Genomic DNA, 22,899 nt, shown 5'->3' on the forward strand with positions numbered 1-22,899 from the left:
TCCCTTATTATCTAGATGCTGAGTCAAACTTTGTAATTGTTTTATTGTCTTTACGGCCATCTTATTGTGATGTCCTTGTTACTCGCTTGTTCGGAATATTGATCAAGGCTGAGGCGACTCTTAATGTCGTATTCAAGCTGATTAACTCTGATCCGCGGACTTAAATGACACGGCATAAATGGTTTCGCACCTATGAGGTCCTCGACCAGTTTACAACCCAGATAAGCTTATGTAAACCACTCGGTTCACAACCTCTAAAACCAGACATAAAGTCACAGAAATAGATCCAATCTAAAACAAACCGCAAACCAGTGGCGCTAAGAGGACGACCGAGTAAAAAATGTCTCCTTCGTCTTTTGGAAGGAATCGGACGGACATCCACTGGAAGCAGAAAAAATGTAAACGAGAAGGACTTACAGGTCATGACATGGATGCGAGCACGAAGGCTAGGCTATGTGGAAGAAAAGGAGGTGATAATATCTTCCGCGTGGACAACAAAAACATAAAACAAACGCAGTCACGCTTGCCCACGTTTACTCGAGCTTTCCGTGTGCCCGAGGAGGTCCTGTGGCATTCCGCCGCCGCGTGAATCTCGCTTGATATATTTTACTACCTGGGATACACTTCAGAAAGAATCTGCGCAAAGAGAGTCATGTCTGAAACAACCACTTTCTTCGAATAAAGAAGAAGAAGAAGAAAAAGAAAAAAGAGCGCCATCGCCGACACGCCGGCAGACGCAAAAATCCCTAAAAAAGGACAAGGAGAGAGCGGAGCCGGTGATGCCGGCCGGGCTCCAGGTCTCCCAGCACACAGTGCCTTCTGTGTAACTTGACTGGTAGATGGATTTATTTGCTTTGCCCGGGGAGCCGACGTAGACACGGCGTTGTGATGAAATGAATTCCAGGGCGAACATTGTGAAAGGGGCAATAATTCTGAGGGAGTTTGGGGGCTGGTGTTAGCTCTACGAATCTCTTGTTTTAATTGAGAGCGTTGAATGATCTATTCGGGAGTGAAGGCAGGCCGAGGACGGTTTATTTCTGATGTGAGGGCGTGTGTGTTATTCCCTCTCCTCGCAATAGATTCACTTGTATGTACTGGTGATTTAATCTGTGTGTATTCATGTGATTCTAATTATTCATTTCCGCTGCGAGTTAAATGCATTTCGTATCACTATACATTATACTGTAATCTGCGAGGGTATGCAAATTATTTTCCGTATCAGACAACGACCAACGTTATCACCTCAATCACTTCCCTTTATTTTTTCTTTCACGCTCCCTCACTTTCCTCTCCGTCTCTTTTCTCGAACGTTTCTTCTCGTCTGAGTTTCCACACGTCCTTCCACTTTTCCTCCCCCGTTCCACCTGGTAAGGAAATATCTAGCTCATTCGTCCTCGCATCTTATCTGGCTATACGATCGTACCGTGATGAGAATCATAGATCATCGCGATTTATTTTAATAGAACGTTTTATCTTGTGACATCCATACGGCTGCCGGGCCCCTCCAACAATGCGGACATAAAAGGCGTACATATCTTTAATTGGGCATTGTTTTGCATCTGACATCCCCGCCCAGAAATGAAATCACAAGAAAATCGTAGACTTTTCTTAGAAACTTGCGACAGCTGCCGCGCTCTGGCACCAAACCACACGACGATTTTTTTTGGTGCCGCATCTTTATATACAATGGTGATTCTCGAGCGCTGTAAGAATGGGCAAGGGACTAGACACGGAGGAGGGGGGGGGGGGGGGTTGTGTGTGTGTTTGTGTGTGTGTGTGTGTGTGTGTGTGTGTGTGTGTGTGTGTGTGTGTGTGTGTGTGTGTGTGTGTGTGTGTGTGTGTGTGTGTGTGTGTGTGTGTGAGAGAGAGGAGGTGGGAGAGGGAAAGAGGGAAAGACGGTGAGAGAGAGAGAGAGAGAGAGAGAGAGAGAGAGAGAGAGAGAGAGAGAGAGAGAGAGAGAGAGAGAGAGAGAGAGAGAGAGAGAGAGAGAGGGGGGGGGGAGAGGGAGAGAGAGAGAGAGAGAGGGAGAGAAAGGGAGAGAGAGAGGGAGGGAGGGAGGGAGGGAGGGAGGGAGGGAGAGAGAGAGAGAGAGAGAGAGAGAGAGAGAGAGAGAGAGAGAGAGAGAGAGAGAGAGAGAGAGAGAGAGAGGGGGGGGGGGGGGGAGGCATCAACTCCCAGCCTCGGACCGCACACACATCACACACACACAACCCCGTTATCACCCATCATAATGCAAGATTCTTAACAATAAGACAATGGCCAGAAAACGGAAAACATTCAACGCCCAAAGATCGTAACTGTCTTGGATCTTAAGTCACCTATGAACTAGATGTACAGGAAACACAAAGACAAGTAAACAAAAGATAACATCGCGAAAGTCTAAGGTGCTTCAGATAAAGAAATGTAAGTAATTCCGTCCCAAATATAAAAAAAGGAGAGTTCTTGCGTGGAAATAGGAAAATGATAACGATTCCGTTTCGCATCCGAGGGGCGACGGGTGTAAACCAGATGGAATGAACAAAAAAGAGAGCCGAACACCATGAAAAACAAAGAAATGAGAGAAAAAGCGAGAAAGAAAGAAAGAAAGAGAGAAAAAGAAATACATCACCAAGAAGTATAAGTAAGAAACACAAAGTGATTTTCCGCTCATGGACCATCGACTCCGAATACACGCTTGGCGGGAACATCGGCTCGGATCCCACAAGACAGCTGATGGGGAAGAGATTTGGAGGATTGAAACCGATACGTAGATGGGCATCGCAACCTATTAAAGTCTGGGAGCTTGGGTGACCATTCAAGTTTTTTGTTTCTTTTTCTTATAGTTTATTGCTTAGCGCATCTGTCGCATGGGGATAACATGACGAAATAGAGGCCTTCGAGTCGGAATGCGAAATGGCTTGCATACTTTCATAAAGGTATATGATAAAAAACAGACTCAGTAGGATTGTACGTCTTAAACTCTTCAGCCACTTTGACGGCTTCACAGTGACACTAAACTCACCCAAGTGAATCGAGAAAAATTGGAAGTAAAAATCAGGTTCCTAATCGTGTTTGACAACAAACACGATACGGCCAGTTTCAGCCGAACAATGCAGTTTTCGCGGCCGCCTTCAGTGTTCATCGCAGTCTCTAAACACGACGCAGTCAACACCTTCAACGGATTCCTTTTTCACTAGTTTCCCCTCATGAGGACTCCTTCCCGATATTGAGCTCAGCTTCGAGGACTCTTTTACTGCCAGAAGGGATGAACACAATGCTGTAATTACCCGAGCGATAAGGCTGACAATCCGGTTCTTTCTCACGTAATCTTATTTCTTCGGTGTAATTATTCTCAAAGGCCGTAGTTCCTGGGTGTCTAATGGCCACGAATGAAGGTAAATAGTGTCAATTAGAACAAAAGGAAGTGACGGGTCAAACAAATTCTCTGTTTATCTTAGCTCTTAAAAACACAAGGCAACTGATGGTCCAGGAGCCATGTCCGCGGGGGCCTCTGGGTAACATGAAACGGAGAAATGGAAAACGGAGGCAAAAGGAGGCAGGATAGGAAAGAGTGGAAGGAAAACAAACATGGGAAGATGCACGAGAGAGAAATGTAAAGTGCGAACCAGTGTTGATAATGAGAAGGGAGAAGGCCAGCAAGAGAAGAAAAGGCAGAACAGATTTTCTGCTTCCTATCGCTATTGTAATGCATACATTATAGATATATAAAGTTCGTCCCAAAATCATAAATGTCAACGAATAAGTGAGCATCATTCAAAACCTCCCAGAGCCACCACGCATTACTGACTCCCAGCATCCCCCGGCTACAAGTCAAACAGATTGACCCAATATCCTTTTGAATCATGCGTATTGTTATTTCCCAGAACTTCTACTGCAGGCTAATAGACCCGAACCGATGTGTCCTACAAAGGCTCTCCGATTCCAACAAAACGCCCTTTACGCATGGACAGGCAGGCGTGTATCAGATCCAGTCTCTGTGTCTCGCTTCTCTCCAAAACACGACTGTCTGCCTTCAGTGTCTGCGAGCCAGGGATGTCTCTTGTATCTTGCTAAGTTATGATGCTGTTGTGTCGACGTAGAGAAAAAAAAATCCATTCATACTGTTCGATAAACGACCCTTGCAAATACATTCTTGAATTCGTAAAGCAGGCACGTTGACAGAAAGGCTGGGGGAGATTTGTTTCCGAGAATGAAAATAATCAATCCCAATATGTCAGTTGCAACGATAAAAGAGCAAGGAAAAAAGCCCATTCCTCGACGGAAAAGTAACAGGGAAGAGAAAAATCTCTATTGGGGAAAAAGAAGACGAGGGACAGGAAAAAAGGCCGGGAAACTTCTCATTTCTATAAAGGACCTGATCCTTTTACGGGAGAGTGTGAGCTGCTTTAAAAGCGATCTGGGGCGTTTCATCCTCCATTGATTTCCAATTAACAATTCTTTTTCCCCTCTGTAAAAAAGTGAAGACTCCTTCGGCCGGCAAAAAAGAAAAAAAGATAAGAAAACGGAAAAACGATGTTAACGATGGTTGGGGGATCTGATCCTGTTAGGACTTGTACTTGTTTGGGTTTAATGCGTTACTTTTTCCACCTATACTTCGCTTAGCGTCTTCAGGCCACTCCGTTCCACTCTTTTGTATGTTAGGACAAAATTTCGCTGGAACATCAAACAGTCTATTCTGGCCCAATATAATTTCCGTAATATATGTGCAAGCTAATATAATTTTCAAAAGAAAGCCCAAATCTATAATGAAAATAACATCCCAAATTATGAGCAGCAATTAAAACACATATTACATCGCGGGCTTAATTGCTAATATCTAGAGGATAGGAATTATCAGCTCGACCGAAAAATATCCCGCTAAAATTTATATTACAACCCGAGGCCATCGCCAGTCACTAAAGTTACGGCATATTGGTCGCCGACAAGTGAATAAAAAGGCACACAAAGGGGTAGGCTTTTTCCATATTACGGCCGGACCCTTATTTTTATATACTTGCCCTGACGGAGATTAATTTCCTCGCGTCTGCTGAATCCTCCAGATAATTCCTGATGAGGAATTTGTGGGGTTATGATCGTTCTTTCAGCCGAGATCGACGCTGGATATTGGAGATGTCGGGGTCTGCCATTAAACCAACACACGCGGGGAAAAGTCCGATGTCGATACGCGGAAGTTTTGGTGATATATCAACTATCCCCATTCACGCAAAGGACGGACGGTAGGGTTTCGATTAATCAGAAATATGTATATATACCCATAAATATATGCAAATACGTATGTCTCTCTCTCACTCTCACTCTGACTCACTCACTCTCACTCTCTCTCTTTTTTTCTTTTTCTCTCTCTCTCTCTCTCTCTCTCTCTCTCTCTCTCTCTCTCTCTCTCTCTCTCTCTCTCTCTCACTCACTCACTCACTCACTCACTCACTCACTCACTCACTCACTCACTCACTCACTCACTCACTCACTCTCTCACACACACACACACACACACACACACACACACACACACACACACACACACACACACACACACACAAACACACACACATGCCGTGTGTGTTTGAAATCTGCAATACAAGTGCACCCTTTATCTTAGAAAACTATTTGGAAATACACTAATCGCAATATAAGCTATCGTATAGGAATAAAAAAAAAATACCATAACCCCCTTTTTTTTTACACATTCCTCCCATCCTTCTTCCCAATAAAAACAACAACAAACAAACACACAAACCCAAAAGAACGGAGGGAAAGAAAAGGCATAAAAAAGTCATCCCCCCCCCAAAAAAAAAAAGTTTCTAGCCTTCCTTCAAAATCTTTCTCTCCCCTACCTCCTCCCCACCCCCCCACCCCGCCCCTACTCCCTGTCTGCCTTTTACACGGGGCGGAAAAACTACAAATTGATTGGTTAACACGGCAAGTCGGCTGCCAGGTCGAGTAGAATGGTTGATAAGCCCCATCTATTGAGACCAATTCTAACTGAGAGATTGTCCTTAGCGCCCTACTGGGTCTGAGAGGAGACGCCGGGAGGGGAAGAGAACGAGGGGGCGCGCAGAGGGGAGAGGGAGAGGGAGAGGGAGAGGGAGCTGGAGAAGGAGAGGGAGAGAGAGAGTGGAGAGGGAGAGGGAGAGAGAGAGAGAGAGAGAGAGAGAGAGAGAGAGAGAGAGAGAGAGAGAGAGAGAGAGAGAGAGAGAGAGAGAGAGAGAGAGAGAGAGAGAGGGGAATATATATAGTACACACACACACACACACACACACACACACACACACACACACACACACACACACACACACACACACACACACACACACATATATATATATATAGAGAGAGAGAAGAGAAAGAGAGGGAGAAGAATAGCAGGGACGAGCTCAGTGAAAGGACGCGGGGAACGAGAAACAGACATGGAGTTTGAGAGGCAGGGGGGGGGGGGGGGAGAGCAGAGCAAGGGAAGTTAGGGTGTATGAAGGTAGACTGAAGTTAGGAGTTAGCAGGATGTGAAAGCGAAAAAGTGCTTGCGAGATAATAATTGATAGGAAGGAAGGAAGGTAAATTAAATAAGAGAGATGGGGAATGGATGTGAAAGCGATAGGAGGATATTAAAGGCAAGCGGATAGAAAATATAAGAGAGATAATTGGAAATAAAACAAATATATCAAAGTTATTCAATGAACTCATCCATATCTTTAACTTTAGAAGTGCGATTTATATTGTGATAGGATATCCATGTCAAACAATGAACTTCTCCGCTCGAAAAACATGACTGAACAGAAAACGGAGACTGCATCACAGCCTCGTTGGCCGAGAGCGAACGCACCAAAATTTTGAAAATTCTTGAAAGGCTTTCTCCAAAATCATTTCGACATGTGGTAAGAAATCACTGCACCCCACAACCCTGACAATAATTGATAACATCCATGAAAGCGGAGAGAGAGAAAAGGAAACGCGTCTTAAACTATATCTCCAAACTTCCAGAACCCGCCAAAAACTGATAGAAAACGGAGAAGTTATCAGCACCAGGGAAAGCTGGAGCATTATCGGCCTGAACGGTTCTTTTGATTTCGTAGCGGTGGATCAACTTCGCCCAACAACTCGTTAAATAACTCGCTCTTGTTTCCGTCGACAAGAGTTCTAGCCGCGGGAAAGGATTATCGGATGTTTATCGGGGCGTATCGGCAGTTATCGGGGTCGCTTTGACCGATCGGGAGGAAGGGATGGAAGTGGGGAGACAAAGAGATGTTGTGGGACGGAGGACAGCGGGAAGGGTTGATAAACTCCCTCGCTATTTTAGGATGGTTCCCTTTGTTTATATTTAGTATGGTAGTAGTTTTTTTGTCCTTTGGGGGGAGGCTGGTCTGTCCTGGTTTGTCTGGGATTTTACTACAAAGAAAACGATATTACTGTGGTGGTTATTTTTCATTTTGATTTTGCATGCAAGTAGAGGCACACGGTTCTACCCACAGGCTTGCACAATGTGCTCTCTCTCTCTCTCTCTCTCTCTCTCTCTCTCTCTCTCTCTCTCTCTCTCTCTCTCTCTCTCTCTCTCTCTCTCTCTCTCTCTCCCCCCCCCCACACACACACACACAGAATGAGAGAGAGAGAGAGAGAGAGAGAGAGAGAGAGAGAGAGAGAGAGAGAGAGAGAGAGAGAGAGAGAGAGAGAGAGAGAGAGAGAGAGAGAGAGAGAGAGAGAGAGAGAGAGAAGAGAGAAGAGAAGAGAAGAGAAGAGAAGAGAAGAGAGAGAGAGAGAGAGAGAGAGAGAGAGAGAGAGAGAGAGAGAGAGAGAGAGAGAGAGGGAGAGGGGAGAGGGGAGAGGGGAGAGGAGAGAGGAGAGAGAGGAGAGAGAGAGAGAGAGAGAGAGAGAGAGAGAGAGAGAGAGAGAGAGAGAGAGAGAGAGAGAGAGAGAGAGAGAGAGCATACCATTTTTAAGTTATCAGCGTTCATTTGCTACACTTTTTACTACCAACTGTACAGCGCTGTACAAGCAGGCGCCCCACCTCATTAAGATGTCAGCGTGGCAGGTATCAATGTAACTCTCGCGTATCGCGTTTATATATATAAATATATATATATATATATATTTTTCATAACGCTAAGCAGCCAGACGGATATGAGAGACAGAAGAGACAAACTGATGATGGCTTGATAAATTGCTTATCAAGGAAGAGACTCATCTGAATGCTAAATATATGAAAGGTAGTGCAAGTGATTAATGAGATACAGATCAACAGCTGTGAATTACTTTACCAGGGCAATGATAGCAGCTGCTGCAATCGATTCACCGCCCAAAAGCAATTGCAATCGATCAAAATGGTATTAAAACGGCATCATCATGGGTGAGTATGTGTAGATATTCAAACTGAACAGATAATACCCGTGTTTGTTCGCGGGGGGGAAGTGAACAAAGATGAACGGCAGGTCTCCTGTGTTCTTTTAATGCTGCAGTGAACACGAGCTGCTCAAGTGTTCATGATTAAGTGCTTTCGTATTGAACCAAGACATTTATTTTTCTATATGGAGCCCGGGTTTATTTGCATCCTCTTTGAACCAGGTTCAGATTGTGAGGTCTTTGTATCGAGCTAAAGAAAGAGCTCATTACTCGGGCGCCGTTCGAGCAGCGTGGCACAGGGAGGCTGTGCAAACGGAAGACTTAATTGCAAATACTATTGCACTCTAAACATATGTTCCGGAAAACAATACAACATTTTCTACTGTCAGGTTCGTAATGCCATATAAGTGTAGGGACTCATAAATATCATCTGTTACGGAGCGAGCGCTGGGGTAACTTGAGAATCAGAATTGCGTTCTTGATCATTACAGATGATCTATGAAAGGAATGTGTGCTACAGAGATTCCTTTTGCTTTTCTTTTCTTTCTTTTCTAAGGGATGATTTTATTATGAAGTTTAATGGAGCATTCGCATCAGCAGAGTAGCCATGGAGAAATGTCCTATTTTTCGATGACGAGACTTCTCACGTGCGACAGACGACGCTGCAAGGTTGAGACAGGGCCATGTGTTTACTTTAGCGGGGTTGAAAGAAGGCACCTGCCGCTAAGAATGAGGTCTAACGAGACAGGAGTTTGACGCGCAGGCTGAGTTATAGCAGGTGTGTGCGGTGGTCCATAGAGGAGGTGCGGTGCCCCTATACTTCTTATATTGATCGCCTATATATCCCCGTACAGTCAAACTCTCTTTCTTACGCGACACCCATACATCATCCTTCACATCTGATAAGTTCCGTCACGTGCCAGATGTGGACGATGAGATCTGAATATAGCTGTGGCTCTCTGGGATTTCGACCCTAAAGTCTAAAATGCCCCTTTCGAAGAAGGTGCATCGGTCCTGCTTATTTAGTTGTTGAAAGAAAAGCGCGCGTTTTTTTTTTTTTTCTAACCGGCATTCGAGTTTTATATTGAGGAGTGATATATTCCAATCCCTATAAATGAGCATTGATGGCTTCACCGTCCCTCCCTCTTTGATAACTAGCGTACCGGAATACACTATTTTATACCAGACGTCTCAGCCATTGCTTTGATCACCCTGGCCACCGACGCAAGGGTCTGTTTGCAATAAAGCCTTGACAAAGGGTATATTTTTGCATTTTTCTTTGACTCGGAAGACTTTTGCGCCGTGGCAGACAGTAGTCGAAGTGTAGAGGAACCTGCTGCTATTATTGGGATATATATCTCGCTGGGACTTAGGTGTTCAGAAATTTAACTTCATTTTCGGGACTTTCAACTCGTAACAAATAAGATGAAGAGCCAAGACGAATGGAAGCAAGTAGGTGAAGTGGTGAATGGGATAATGGCAGTTAATAGACATATAATTTCCTTGAGATGTTCGCCAAGACCATTCCAAACATGCTCGGATATTCACAAAACATCTTTGAGGTCTTTGAATATTCAGCAGTGCCAAAGGTCCTCCCCTGTTCTAATGTTGTCTTGAGTGCCAATATTCTGACAAATTGGTGTCCCCCCTACCCCCCTCAGGCCTCTCCCACTCGAGCCAAGGAGAGGGTGGGGAGGAGGGGGACGGGAGGGGAGGAGAGGAGGGGAGGGGGCGAGGGGCAGAGGGAAGGGTAGAAAAAGGCAGCAGGGTAGACGATACTCTGCGCCGAGGAAAGGAAGGAGGGGAGGGGGGGTAGTGAGGCGGGGAGGGGCTTCATAGGGGGCCGGGAAGGAATGCGAGAAAGAAAGGGAGCAAGAGGAGGGAACAAAAAGTCAAGACGAGGGGGATGAAAGAGTAAAAGATGAGCCTTAAGTTCCGAGAGACAGAGAAAAAAAGAAGAAAGAAATGAGAAAGATGAGAAGAGGAAAAAATAAGAGATAAGCCATAATCGTAACGAAGTAATGAGTTGCCTTAAAGAGAGGGAGAGTTAACGAAAGTGAAGACTGAAGTTAGCACGACCCATTATGCACGAATGCCCAAGAACTACAGATAAAGAACATAAAGATGATTGATACAGCAACGAAACCAAGAGCAAAAAAAAAAAGGACATGGATGTTGGCAATCATCTACGCCATAATCAATATCACTAAAAATAAATAATCGTTCTCATAAAGGTCGTCATAAAAACGCAAAACATCCGGATCGAATCTGCCAGAGCAAACCCGGCGCGGCTCCCGGTCTCGGTCCGCCAGAACTCAAGTAGTCTGCCGTCGGGTCGATTTATCCGGGAAAGTTCTTGTTTCCTGCACACTTCACCTGTCAGACTATTTATTCCAACGGCTCTTTGTCGCCTGGCAACTCGTCTGGCAGATCTATGATTCACCGACGCTTTTGATAAGGATATGTAGACACATTATCAGATAAATACTTGTTGATGAGAACATTTTACATACCAGAGCCATTAAAAAAGTTTTATATCAGACTTTTTGGCGTGTGCGTGCCAGCGACTGGCTCCAGCAGTGTGAGCTTTTGTATAATGATCTGATTCAACAACTAATTCTTAAAAAGACGTGGAAAATCATGTCCAGCCGACGCAGCCTTTCTTGTAACAGGAAGACAACAAAACAGATAATTTCTCTTCCGGAAAATTCAGCCAAAGATACCACATGTAGCGAAGGTTATTTAGCAGGCGTGGTATAACCCCAGACGCCACATTATATCCCCTGATGGCACGCTATACCCCCAGTTATACCCGCGTGCCACGGACATGTCACTGTCAACCACGGAAGGGCGAGAGAGGGAGAGGGGGAAGAGAGTCACCTTTGTGTGCATTCGTTAGAGAGGATGAGCAGGGCTGTCTATACTTGAATTTCACGCGACTACAATTAATGGTGTGCCTGGCCCTTCGGCTCGACAAAAGGCGCATTCCGCCCCACCTATATACCGGCAACGAAGTACCCCTCAGACTAGTATTGCTTACTGGCACGAGAAAAAAGAGCGGGAGGCCAAATTCGTAGCCATTCTCCAAAGCGCACAATATGAGTCAATCCTACCTCATCACCCATAAAATTAATCACCTGAAAAACGTCGGGTTTGATGCCAACTTGTAAACAGAAGGAGCACAGTGTTCGGCGAGCTCAGCTGACGAGTCGTTACACCGCCGACGGTGCCAAGACGAGGCAGTTCGTGCGTTCGTTTGAGGTCGGGGCCGGGGAGGCTGTGCTGCCATCTATTCGCAATTAACGCCAAATGTGGCACATTCAGATCCGCTGTGGCGCATTCTTCTTGCTAGGTTCTGGCGCTTTCGAATCTCTGTTGGTGCATTCTTGTCAGCCAACTCTGGCGCATAACTTTACCAAACTTGATGCTGAATTTTATATCTGTTTAAGTATTTTCCTTCATGTTACGCCACCTGAATAATTTCGGGGGTTGTGAAAGACACTGGTGTGTACATCACTCTAAACAAAGCAAGACTCCATTGCTACTGGCTTCTCTGACGTTAAATGTGGATGAACAAATAATGAGGAATACCAGATGTCTTGGCAAAAGCGCCCGCACACTCTGAAATATCATTGAAAGAACGAGGAAATTCGGGTCTTTGCTGTACCTGTTGATGGGCGAGGCTAATGACAGAATAACACTCTGGCTTCTTCACTCTCCGTAGCGCGACTTTTCTAAGGACTGCACGACTATTTCCGACGCTGTAACTTATTGGTCTATATATATAAACGAGCCGAGTGTCTCCACTAATTCAAGTCTGGCTGAAATCTCATTTGATTTATTGAAACTTGTTCTCGACGATGATGTCAGATATACGAGCGGGTTAGTTGTATTTTTATAAGGCTTGTGTCAAGTCATCACCACGTCTCTTAATTTCTAAGTATAAGAAAAATCTATAAGTAAAAGAGTTTTAAAAATATAATCAACGGTCAAAACATCGGGTGAGATCTGTATTTCAATACATGTGTCAAGCTTGGAGTAACTCCACAACTACTGACTCCCTAAGACTCGCTAACTCCGGTGGATCTATAACCAATAGCGTAATGGAAAATAATTGTTGCACACGCTTATAATGACAAGGGGAAGGGGGGAGGCAATAAAGTGTCTTCCATCAAAGGAAAATTGCATCGGTTACGTAACATCAGAGGGAAGAACGAAGGTCCGATGGGCTCAAGTATGTCGATATATCGGTTATATTCTGGGAGTCTATCATTCGACAGAGCTCGATATATTGGCTCTTTGTGACTGATATATATGGAGGATAATTCAGAAGAGTTCGACCTCGTGTTGCATGCTCGTTGTTAGCAAGGCAGAAGATGATTGTCATTGTCAGAGCGCATTGTGCAGAGTCACTCGAATCGACGTCCATGTACTGACATTCATATAATAATCTATTATTCTTGATTTATGAGGGTTAGATTTATACGGCGATATTATTTTAATACTCTGACTTTAGAATTCAGTGTACAATGACACCACATCACGCCAGGCCAGATCTGACGACTGCATGATAGAAAACGAGATGCGTAACTGTAACATTTGTGCAGCTACGCAAGGGAGACGAAATTGAATACTCACTGTAGATCTCTCTTGGCTTCATCGAGGCTGGAGTCCTGAAGCTTGAGTTCCAGGCGCTGAATGAGTCTGTTCTTCTCCTCCAGCTGTTCTTCCATGGCGTGCATCTGGGCAGCTGTGGCTTCCTTCACGCCGGAGAGAGCGGCTTGGAGGCGGGAGATATCCTCCACGAGCTTGGACACCTGCGGAAGAAGAGAGTGGCTCGTAAATAAGAGAATTTCACTCATGCAATCGTCCCTCTGCCGCTGCTTTGATCACAGCGGGAAAATCCAAAGACATTAAGGAAACCGTGCACAAAGAATGACTGCGATTAGAAAGGGCCAATGTCAACACATGTCGGAAAGTATCTCGTGATCATTCATCCACATTATTCCAACCCCTGGCGGTCGAGCCCGATATCCTGAATACACAAGTTTTACATCCCCGGCCCATTCTACCCCATAAGCAGGTAAACATCGGAACAGCCTTTGATAAGCACACAAATTCCTCGATTTGTTTACTTCCGCGTCTACGTGCGCCGAGAAAACAGCCTAACCCCTCATTACGAAGTACCTTACAATACACATCCCTTGCTTTATTCGCCTGTTTCTTTACGTCGTGGCAATGAAGCCTAAGAATTATGGCATTTAATCCCCCTCCTCTTACAAACAGCCTAGCGGGAGGTTCAACCCGAGCGTCGCTCCGTCACCAAGACAAAAGACCTGATCTGTGTGATTGTGACAGTTATGGCCTCTGCCAGCCCTACTGAAGCAGTACCGACAGCTTTTAATACGACACTAAGGAGCCTGCGGAACTTCTTGGCTCCTTTTCGGGGTGCGCTCGAGTCCTGTTATTTTAGTTTTCTACGAGTAGCTCTGAAGGGGGAGAGGGTGAACGCTGAACCTATTTCCAATGGGGTTTGCTTCTTTTTAAATAATACTCTTTCGAGTGTCTCAAAAAAGGCGACTCTCCACACTCGAGTATGTCGACTCGCATTTCTTTTCTAAACCAGACTTAATAGTACCGCGGGTGATTCATAATTATGAATTTATGATGATCTTCTTATTCAAAGTGATTAATCGGACGTCTTAGGGTTGGCAGGCTAACGGCGTGACTAACAGGTTCCGAGTCCGTAACTCCCCAAAACTGTGTCAATAAAGGATCGACTCGGTGCCAAGAGCGAGTCGTCGTATATATTGATTATGACAAGCATATTAATCTAATGCCCCGCCGATCCGTTCATTAGGCACTGTTTTCTTACTGTTTCTCCTATGATTGTGACCCTTAGTGGCGGCGAACCCGAGGTAAAACAGACATCCATTGCATGTCAGAGGTCAGATCAGGAATGTTGCAGCCCTGAAGACATTAAGTTCTTGCCCGAGATTAAGTGATGTGGCCGGCGACGCTGAAGGAGCTTAGGCCGGCGGAATACCTCTTAGATGGCAAGGCGGAGGAGGCGGGGGGAGGGGGGCAAAACAAGCGAATATAAATCCATACAAACAAGTCATAGCACATATAATCACATAAATACATACATACATACATACATACATAAATGCATGCATACATACATACATGTATACATACAGTACATTTATACATTAATATATTAAAATAATTTATCTATGTACATAACACACACATAACCATGTGTGTGTGTGTGTGTGTGTGTGTGTGTGTGTGTGTGTGTGTGTGTGTGTGTGTGTGTGTGTGTGTGATGATGGATGGATGGATGGATGGATGGATGGATGGATGGATGGATGGATGGATGGATGGATGGATGGATAGATGGATGGATAGATGGATAGATGGATAGATGGATGGATGGATGGATGGATGGATGGATGGATGGATGGATGGATGGATGGATGGATGGATGGATGGATGGATGGATAGGTGGGTGGATTTGTGTATATATATAAAATATATATACATATATATATAAAAAAGAAAGAATGAAATGCAAGGTTGTATTTCGAAAAAGGAGATAGGGAAGGGATGCCGATGAAAAGTGTAAGCCCAAAGGGTTAGCAAGACTTTGACGAGGGTTGAAAGACATAACTGATACGTCTGCTTCCCTTTCTTGCAAGCTTGTTTACTCCCTAGCTCCCAGCGTAAGTGTGAGTCTGACTCTAAAGACCCCGCGACAAAAAATGAGAGAAAAAGGAAAGGGCAATCAGTCTCTATCCTTGATCTTGTGTTTCACTTAACCGCAAAATCCTTTCCTCTTTCCCGCTTACCTTCTCTACTCCTTCCCTACTCCCTCGGTATCCCCTTTCTTCCTCTCCCTCTCTCCTCTTCTTCCTCTATTCCCTTCTTCCTCCCTCCCTCCCTCTCCTCCCTCGGTGTTCGTCCTATCCGTTTCCCGTCCTTCCTCTGAATCCCTTCTCCCTTCCTCTCTCTCTCCCCCGTCTTCCTCCCTCGATGCCCCCCTCTCGCCCTCTCCCTCTCTCCCCTTCTTCCTCTGCATCCCCGTCCCCCCCCCCCTTTTCCTCTCTTCCCTCGGTATTCTCTTCTCTTCCTCCCCTCTCCATTTCACCCTCTGTACCTCCTCTTCCCCTCCTCCCTCGGTGTCCCCGTCTTGTCCTCTCCCTCTCTCCCCTTCTTCCTCTGTGTCCCCCTCCCTCCCCCGTCTTCCTCTCCTCCCTCGGTGTCCCCCTCTCGTCCTCTCCCTCTCTCTCCCCTTCTTCCTCCATACCCCCTCCCTCCTCCAGCTTCCTCTCCTCCCTCGGTGTCCCCCTCGCCACCGACTTACTCAGCCGTGTCTAACGTTCTGCACCACCAGACGAGCATAATTATAAAAACATACCTGTCAACGCCGGATCTATATGCCACAAAACACGGACGGTCTACAGGGCATTAGTCAGACAAAAAGAAAGTAAAAAAAAAAAAAAAAAAGACGGCTGGAACAAACAAGACGTCCTGGTGCTACGATATATATTAATAAGCGTGGCGTGCCGGTCACTCGTAAGCATGTGGTGAAACAAAGGTGGGCCGTGCGCTAATTCAGAAAAAGAAAGAAAGCAGAAGGAATCGTGAATTCAAATAGAATGCGAAAGAATGAGAGAGAGAGAGAGAGAGAGAGAGAGAGAGAGAGAGAGAGAGAGAGAGAGAGAGAGAGAGAGAGAGAGAGAGAGAGAGAGAGAGAGAGAGAGAGAGAGAGAGAGAGAGAGAGAGACAGCCTACCGAGTCTCTGTCGTTGCTGGTATGGACCCCAGGCCAACCGCGTATGAATTCGCCGATGGTTTATTAGCGACTATAGATGGTTCGGCATTTGTTGCGGACCTCGGAGCGGACAGAAACTCGACTCCGGATAAAGGCGACGTCCGCATGCAAGCCCCGTTGCGATGCGCTTTCATGGCGGGCGATCTCTGGCCCGGCGTAAAAGGCTCACGCAGCAACACCTGGCTCCAGGGGCGCCGAGGGGCGAGCCGCGGGAGTCGTCGAAGGGAGCGACAACAATATCCAGCCCTGACGACAAAACTTGCCCGAGCATTCAGACGCTATTGCTAAGCTCTCGAACAATAATTCAGTATGTTTAATCTAGGTCCGTTTGAACGTAGCACTTGCCTAATAGGAACGCATTTGGCTCCAATTCCACCAATATGTTACACCAACCTCCCGTGAACGATCGGAATAATTATAAAATCGAATATGCATCACCGTAGAGCGCGCATGGAAGCCTGCTCCGCGTCTGGACGGCGTCGCTATACCGGGGTTGGGAAGATCCACCTCAAAATACTTTATGAGGTCCCAATAGCCCTAAAATAATGCCGTTCCAATTTGCTTGCCAATGTCAACGCGTAACGATATGCCAGAAACGTATTATCTTGTTTCCTTTTATAGTAGGCAATTTCTAGCCTCTCGTGCTACATCATCAAGGTCTATTCCCGAGTGATTACGATTGAGATATTGAAACTTATCATAGCGGGGCATACGGGTAAAAATCGTCGGTCACGCGTGAAGCTAGAAGGTAGAACAATACACGTCTGGGATATTGTTGGTAATGATAGGTATCGTAAGCTAGAGAATATATCTTTATTTATATCATTACCGGATATATGCTTGGCACATGACTTATTCAAGCATGTTAATATGATGCAGCGGATGTGTAAGTCATGTAGGTACTCCGGATCTATTACTATAAGTCCACCCTATAAAGACCCCGTAAGTACACGCTGCCAAGACAAAGATTATTTACACATCTCGCGCGAACGGAGGGAACGCTGTGGCGAGGGAAAAAGGAGTGAAAAACGAACGTTTGATGTAATTTTTTTGACCGAGACTCGCAGTATACCATGCAGCGTTTAATCACAGAAAGTATTTACAAAAGCCAATATCCGGTGTATAGAAAGTTGTGCCGTGTGGCTAACGAATCGTGTGAGCTGATAACTGCGGCCGGTGTGACCAATTATGACCGAAAATAGTCGGACGATTAATGTTAAATAATCGGATATGCCAGGCATGAAGATGGCCACGTCACCTGGAATCCAACAAAAGCCAATACGCAACATTTCGCTTCTTATACAAATATTGACGAAATGCGCAAAGAATGGCAGACTGAAAGGTGTAATGATCCACGAATATTGGCCATATAGCTGGGAATAGTAAATGACTTCGTGTGATGACACTATCTGTCCCTGAATATATTGATCACAGGTTGCAGAATAGGAGGTTCTGTACGATTTTCTCTCGTCTCAGGTATCGGTTGGTAAGAGAATGGCCCCGATAACCCAGGGGAATAAAGCCCGAATCGACAGCAGAAAGTACAAAATGCAGAAGAGAATTCTTTTCTCACTTCGGCTCTCGACAATCGAAGTATCCATTCAAGAGGAGGTGATCGTGGGGGATCATAAATGAATGAATATCGAAGATCCATCCGTTCCAACTTCGGGAAAATGCAACAGCACGAAACCAATGAAAATTTTAAGTGTCAAAAAAAGAGAAAGAAAGAAAAAAGGGGCGGTATCTACAGCATTCCGGTCATGTCGGGTGTAATTATGCTTTAAATAGCCCAAACCTGACTAATGCCAAATAACGCTCAAGCAACAAGAACCACCGCCATAAAAGCAAAAAGGTTCGAGCTCGCTGTGAAGAGGATCCTATCGCTCATAAAGGGATTGAGTAGCGACAATCAATGGCCGAAGTCTCCTCGATTATACAGCTCGATGTCAATTAATATTCAATACACTGCTCGCACGCCATGGGTGGAGAGTGCGAGGGAGATGCGCCGGGACTCTTGAATGAGAATGTTTATCGATCTTTATTAATTGTGATCGCGTGAATCACCAGCCGTGAGGTCGGGATTCTCGACCTTATGTCTTCTTTATTCATGTCTTACGGATGTCTTTTTCGTCTGTTTGATAAGAATTTCGCCTCAAACTGCTTCTTTTACATCGTATTTAAAAAGGTACACTGAAGTAGCTTTCGAAGCCGACATAATCATAAGCACCACCACAGCGGAAACACCACTTAATTCCCAAACTATTAGAAATAAACTCGTATCATTGCATTCGCACACAAACAATTCCTACAAACAAATATTATTGTTTTCCCTTAACGAACATATATATATTTTGTGCCATATCAATATTCCGCACTTTTTTCCGTTAGACTCCCACAGGCTTCAGTCCGCCTAACAAATCGGCACCAACGGAAATGCACCATCGGTTCCATTAATTAAAAGCCGAACAGGGAATGGAATGGAATGGACCGGAATGGACTGGAATGAACAGGAACGGTCTGTGAACTCGGCGGTAGAGCTGTTATTTGTGGTAACTGAAGCGTTGCCTTCGGAGCTCGACAAACGATCTCTTCTCAACTAACGCTTCTAGTTATGAAAAAAGAGGAAAAAGTGTTTCCCTTTGTCTAAAAAATGGACAAAAAGAATCATTGCGTATATCATCAAACTGTTGACACTGTAGATGAGTGTTAGGTGTATGAACCAAAACAGGAAATCATTAATCCGACTTGTAATATTACGTTTAATCACTTCAAATCACGATTCATCACAGCCGTTTGATTATTTCCCAAAAGCGGTTCAAAAGCCCGAAAATCCTCAGAAAATTTTTGAGCAATCAAACCCTATAAAAAGATTGAGCGCCACTCCAAACCTCGATCAGAATTCCAAAGGCGTCTATTATGCAAATGATTTATCACGAAAAGGACTACAGGACTCTTGATCTCTCTTGATTTTTCTCTTAATTGCTTCGGTTGAATGTCTTCTTTTCATAACCGAGATCGCACATTGAGAAAAATCATAAGATCGTCAACGAGTCGTGTTGTGGCTGACCCCGTTTAGACGGTAGGGGAGCATCGCCCCCTATCTTTTATCCACGACGGCGACACCTGGCTTGATCTAGCCCCCGCGACTCGCCGACACCTGCCAAGGAACCCAGACTTGGCTTGGTTTCCCTGCCGCGAAAATGCGTGAGCGCCGGAGTCCGACGGGCGGGTCCTGGCTGTGAGGGGAGATGGAACCCTTTGAGGAGCTGGAATGAGGGGAGAGAGTACGAGGAAAACCGGTTTTAAGGCCTCATTTATAGCTCATCTAATCAAGGAGGTGTGCGCTGAAAGGCCATACAATCGATCAAATCAACTTTTTTTATCAATGGAAAAGTAAAAAAATATATAAAGGGAGATCAGCCTTGCATACATATCTGTCGGCATAAAATGTTTAGTTCGAATATGTGACTTGAGAAGTTGTGAACCTAAGAAATCAATAGCGTTTTAGTGAAGCTTAATCTGTTTACAACCACTTTAGCTTTATCGGTTAACAATCGTTGTTTGGAAAATCACAAAGGAAGGAATGTTATTATGGAATGATGTACCGGTTTCGTTGTTACGTTTTGTGTACATTCCATCACATATCTGGTGCTTTACTTATTCAAACAGACCGCGATGAGATGTAAAAGCAAGTCCATGCGTTTTGTTCTGCTTTCTCTCTCTCTCTCTCTCTCTCTCTCTCTCTCTCTCTCTCTCTCTCTCTCTCTCTCTCTCTCTCTCTCTCTCTCTCTCTCTCTCTCTCTCTCTCTCTCTCTCACCGTCTTTCCCTATTTCCCTCTCCCCACCTCCTCTCTCTTTCTCTTTCTCTTTCTCTCTCTCTCTCACCGTCTTTCCCTCTTTCCCTCTCCCCACCTCCTCTCTCTCTCTCTCTCTCTCTCTCTCTCTCTCTCTCTCTCTCTCTCTCTCTCTCTCTCTCTCTCTCTCTCTCTCTCTCTCTCTTCTTTCATACACACAGTTACCTCCCCAATTTCACTCCAGAATAAGCATTTTTACAGCTTATTGATAAAACAAATAAGTGCGAGGAAAAAAGTTACTGATTATCTGTGCGTTCATATCAATGACTACATCCTATGATATTCAATGTGCTGCACTTACTCATATGTACAGGGTCTTATGGCAATGCTTAATGGTATATCCACATTACAGCACAAACCCGTAATCCTTTGTGCAGAACTAGGCGACAGGAATCAATTATTAAAGCCAATCTATGAAATACGTTCCCAGCGTCTTCGACATTTTCTTGTCCATATTTTAAACGGGAGGAGGAGGAGGAGGAGGAGGAGGAGGAGGAGGAGGAGGAGGAGGAGGAGGAGGAGGAGGAGGAGGAGGAGGAGGAGGAGGAGGAGGAGGAGGAGGAGGAGGAGGAGGAGGAGGAGGAGGAGGAGGAGGAGGAGGAGGAGGAGGAGGAGGAGGAGGAGGAGGAGGAGGAGGAGGAGGAGGAGGAGGAGGAGGAGGAGGAGGAGGAGGAGGAGGAGGAGGAGGAGGAGGAGGAGGAGGAGGAGGAGGAGGAGGAGGAGGAGGAGGAGGAGGAGGAGGAGGAGGAGGAGGAGGAGGAGGAGGAGGAGGAGGAGGAGGAGGAGGAGGAGGAGGAGGAGGAGGAGGAGGAGGAGGAGGAGGAGGAGGAGGAGGAGGAGGAGGAGGAGGAGGAGGAGGAGGAGGAGGAGGAGGAGGAGGAGGAGGAGGAGGAGGAGGAGGAGGAGGAGGAGGAGGAGGAGGAGGAGGAGGAGGAGGAGGAGGAGGAGGAGGAGGAGGAGGAGGAGGAGGAGGAGGAGGAGGAGGAGGAGGAGGAGGAGGAGGAGGAGGAGGAGGAGGAGGAGGAGGAGGAGGAGGAGGAGGAGGAGGAGGAGGAGGAGGAGGAGGAGGAGGAGGAGGAGGAGGAGGAGGAGGAGGAGGAGGAGGAGGAGGAGGAGGAGGAGGAGGAGGAGGAGGAGGAGGAGGAGGAGGAGGAGGAGGAGGAGGAGGAGGAGGAGGAGGAGGAGGAGGAGGAGGAGGAGGAGGAGGAGGAGGAGGAGGAGGAGGAGGAGGAGGAGGAGGAGGAGGAGGAGGAGGAGGAGGAGGAGGAGGAGGAGGAGGAGGAGGAGGAGGAGGAGGAGGAGGAGGAGGAGGAGGAGGAGGAGGAGGAGGAGGAGGAGGAGGAGGAGGAGGAGGAGGAGGAGGAGGAGGAGGAGGAGGAGGAGGAGGAGGAGGAGGAGGAGGAGGAGGAGGAGGAGGAGGAGGAGGAGGAGGAGGAGGAGGAGGAGGAGGAGGAGGAGGAGGAGGAGGAGGAGGAGGAGGAGGAGGAGGAGGAGGAGGAGGAGGAGGAGGAGGAGGAGGAGGAGGAGGAGGAGGAGGAGGAGGAGGAGGAGGAGGAGGAGGAGGAGGAGCAGGAGGTGCCCTTCTTCGCCACAAAAGCCAGGAATCGCGATCAGCAGTCTGTTTCCCGGCGTGAGCTTCCCCGTTCCCGCGTCCTGCCATAGATTCCCTTGTTTACCCGCCGTGATCAGAGTAATGGACCTTTGATGGGCTGATATGGAATCGTATCAGAATTCAGGGAAGACGATTTCATTTCGGGTAACATCCTAATAGAGAGAACAAACAAATATGGCCGCTCCCAAACACAAATATTCCCGAATGCTCTTCAATACAACGGCGACCCTCTCCGTGAAACATAATTTTATAAGCAAACATAAAGGCTCCATTGAAAGATTTGACACTTATGGTGCTTTCCTCGACATTCCAGTAAAGCCATTATGTTGTAGGGACAGAGTTGTGATTGGGTAAGCCCTTGAGGCCAGAATTTTGATTGGCCAAGCTCTTAAGCTCGAGTGGCAATAGTGTAGAGTGGTGGACAGTGCGGACTTTCTCAGGTTGCTTCGAGAATTGGATTAATATAAAGTTTGTTGAATTTTGATAGCAAACGATTATACTGTTTAGATTAGAATATTTGCATTTGCAGTCTCGCATGACTAGCTATATTCTTGATACAGGTTAACATTTTATTTCCAAAAATATGCCGATCCCATGTTGCAGACGATGACGCCCCCCCTTCGACCAACATCACACGCTAAGACGACACACACGGACAAACCGAATTCTGTAGCATTAACCCTGGAACATATTCTTTATATCGGCGATAACAAATATTTACCGACAGTCCCATTAAACCGGGCAGGTCTTCCAATACAGCCCTGGATCAGCTGTCCCTGCCTCGCTGTTATGGACAAATGCGCCTGGGAAACTCTCCACTCGAGCATCGTTGAGAATCTATCGAAACATCCGTAAATGCGAAGGTGAATTCCAAACGCCGTTGCATGAGAGAGAGAGAGACTTTGATTTGAGAAGTATTGGTTCAGTCATTTCTATAAATAATTAATTGCCCCCAACAGTGTTTTATGTCTACTTATCTATTTATTAGTTCGTTTGCCTATCCTACTTTTCATTTATTTTCGTTATCATTATCTGCATTACCATCGTCATTATTATCATTGATAATATTGTCAACTATTTTGTAGTTTAAGACAATGAATTTTTAACTTCACATCAAATAGCATTCAGATGTGAAGTATTGTGTGAAGGATGTAAAAAAGTTTTTGAAGCGGCGAAGTAAAAGACGCACTTTTCAGCGCCACAAAGCAAAAGGACAACGGGTTAAATGATCGAATGTATGTTGAATGAACCAGCAAACAAAAGAA

General features: G+C 45.8%; 1 protein-coding gene across 11 annotated transcripts in view; it reads right to left on the minus strand.

The window, feature by feature from the left end:
* Nucleotides 1-22,899, minus strand: part of LOC125031324 (homeobox protein cut-like) — a 347,203-nt gene that overhangs the window by 127,492 nt on the left and 196,812 nt on the right. For all 11 annotated transcript variants that reach the window (XM_047622025.1, XM_047622019.1, XM_047622021.1 and 8 more), the window contains one exon: nucleotides 12,968-13,146. In XM_047622025.1, the coding sequence (XP_047477981.1) occupies nucleotides 12,968-13,146 (179 nt within the window). The remainder of the gene's footprint in view (nucleotides 1-12,967; nucleotides 13,147-22,899) is intronic.

The sequence above is a fragment of the Penaeus chinensis genome, chromosome 12, assembly GCF_019202785.1.
Source record: "Penaeus chinensis breed Huanghai No. 1 chromosome 12, ASM1920278v2, whole genome shotgun sequence".
Classification (NCBI taxonomy): Eukaryota; Metazoa; Arthropoda; class Malacostraca; order Decapoda; family Penaeidae; genus Penaeus; species Penaeus chinensis.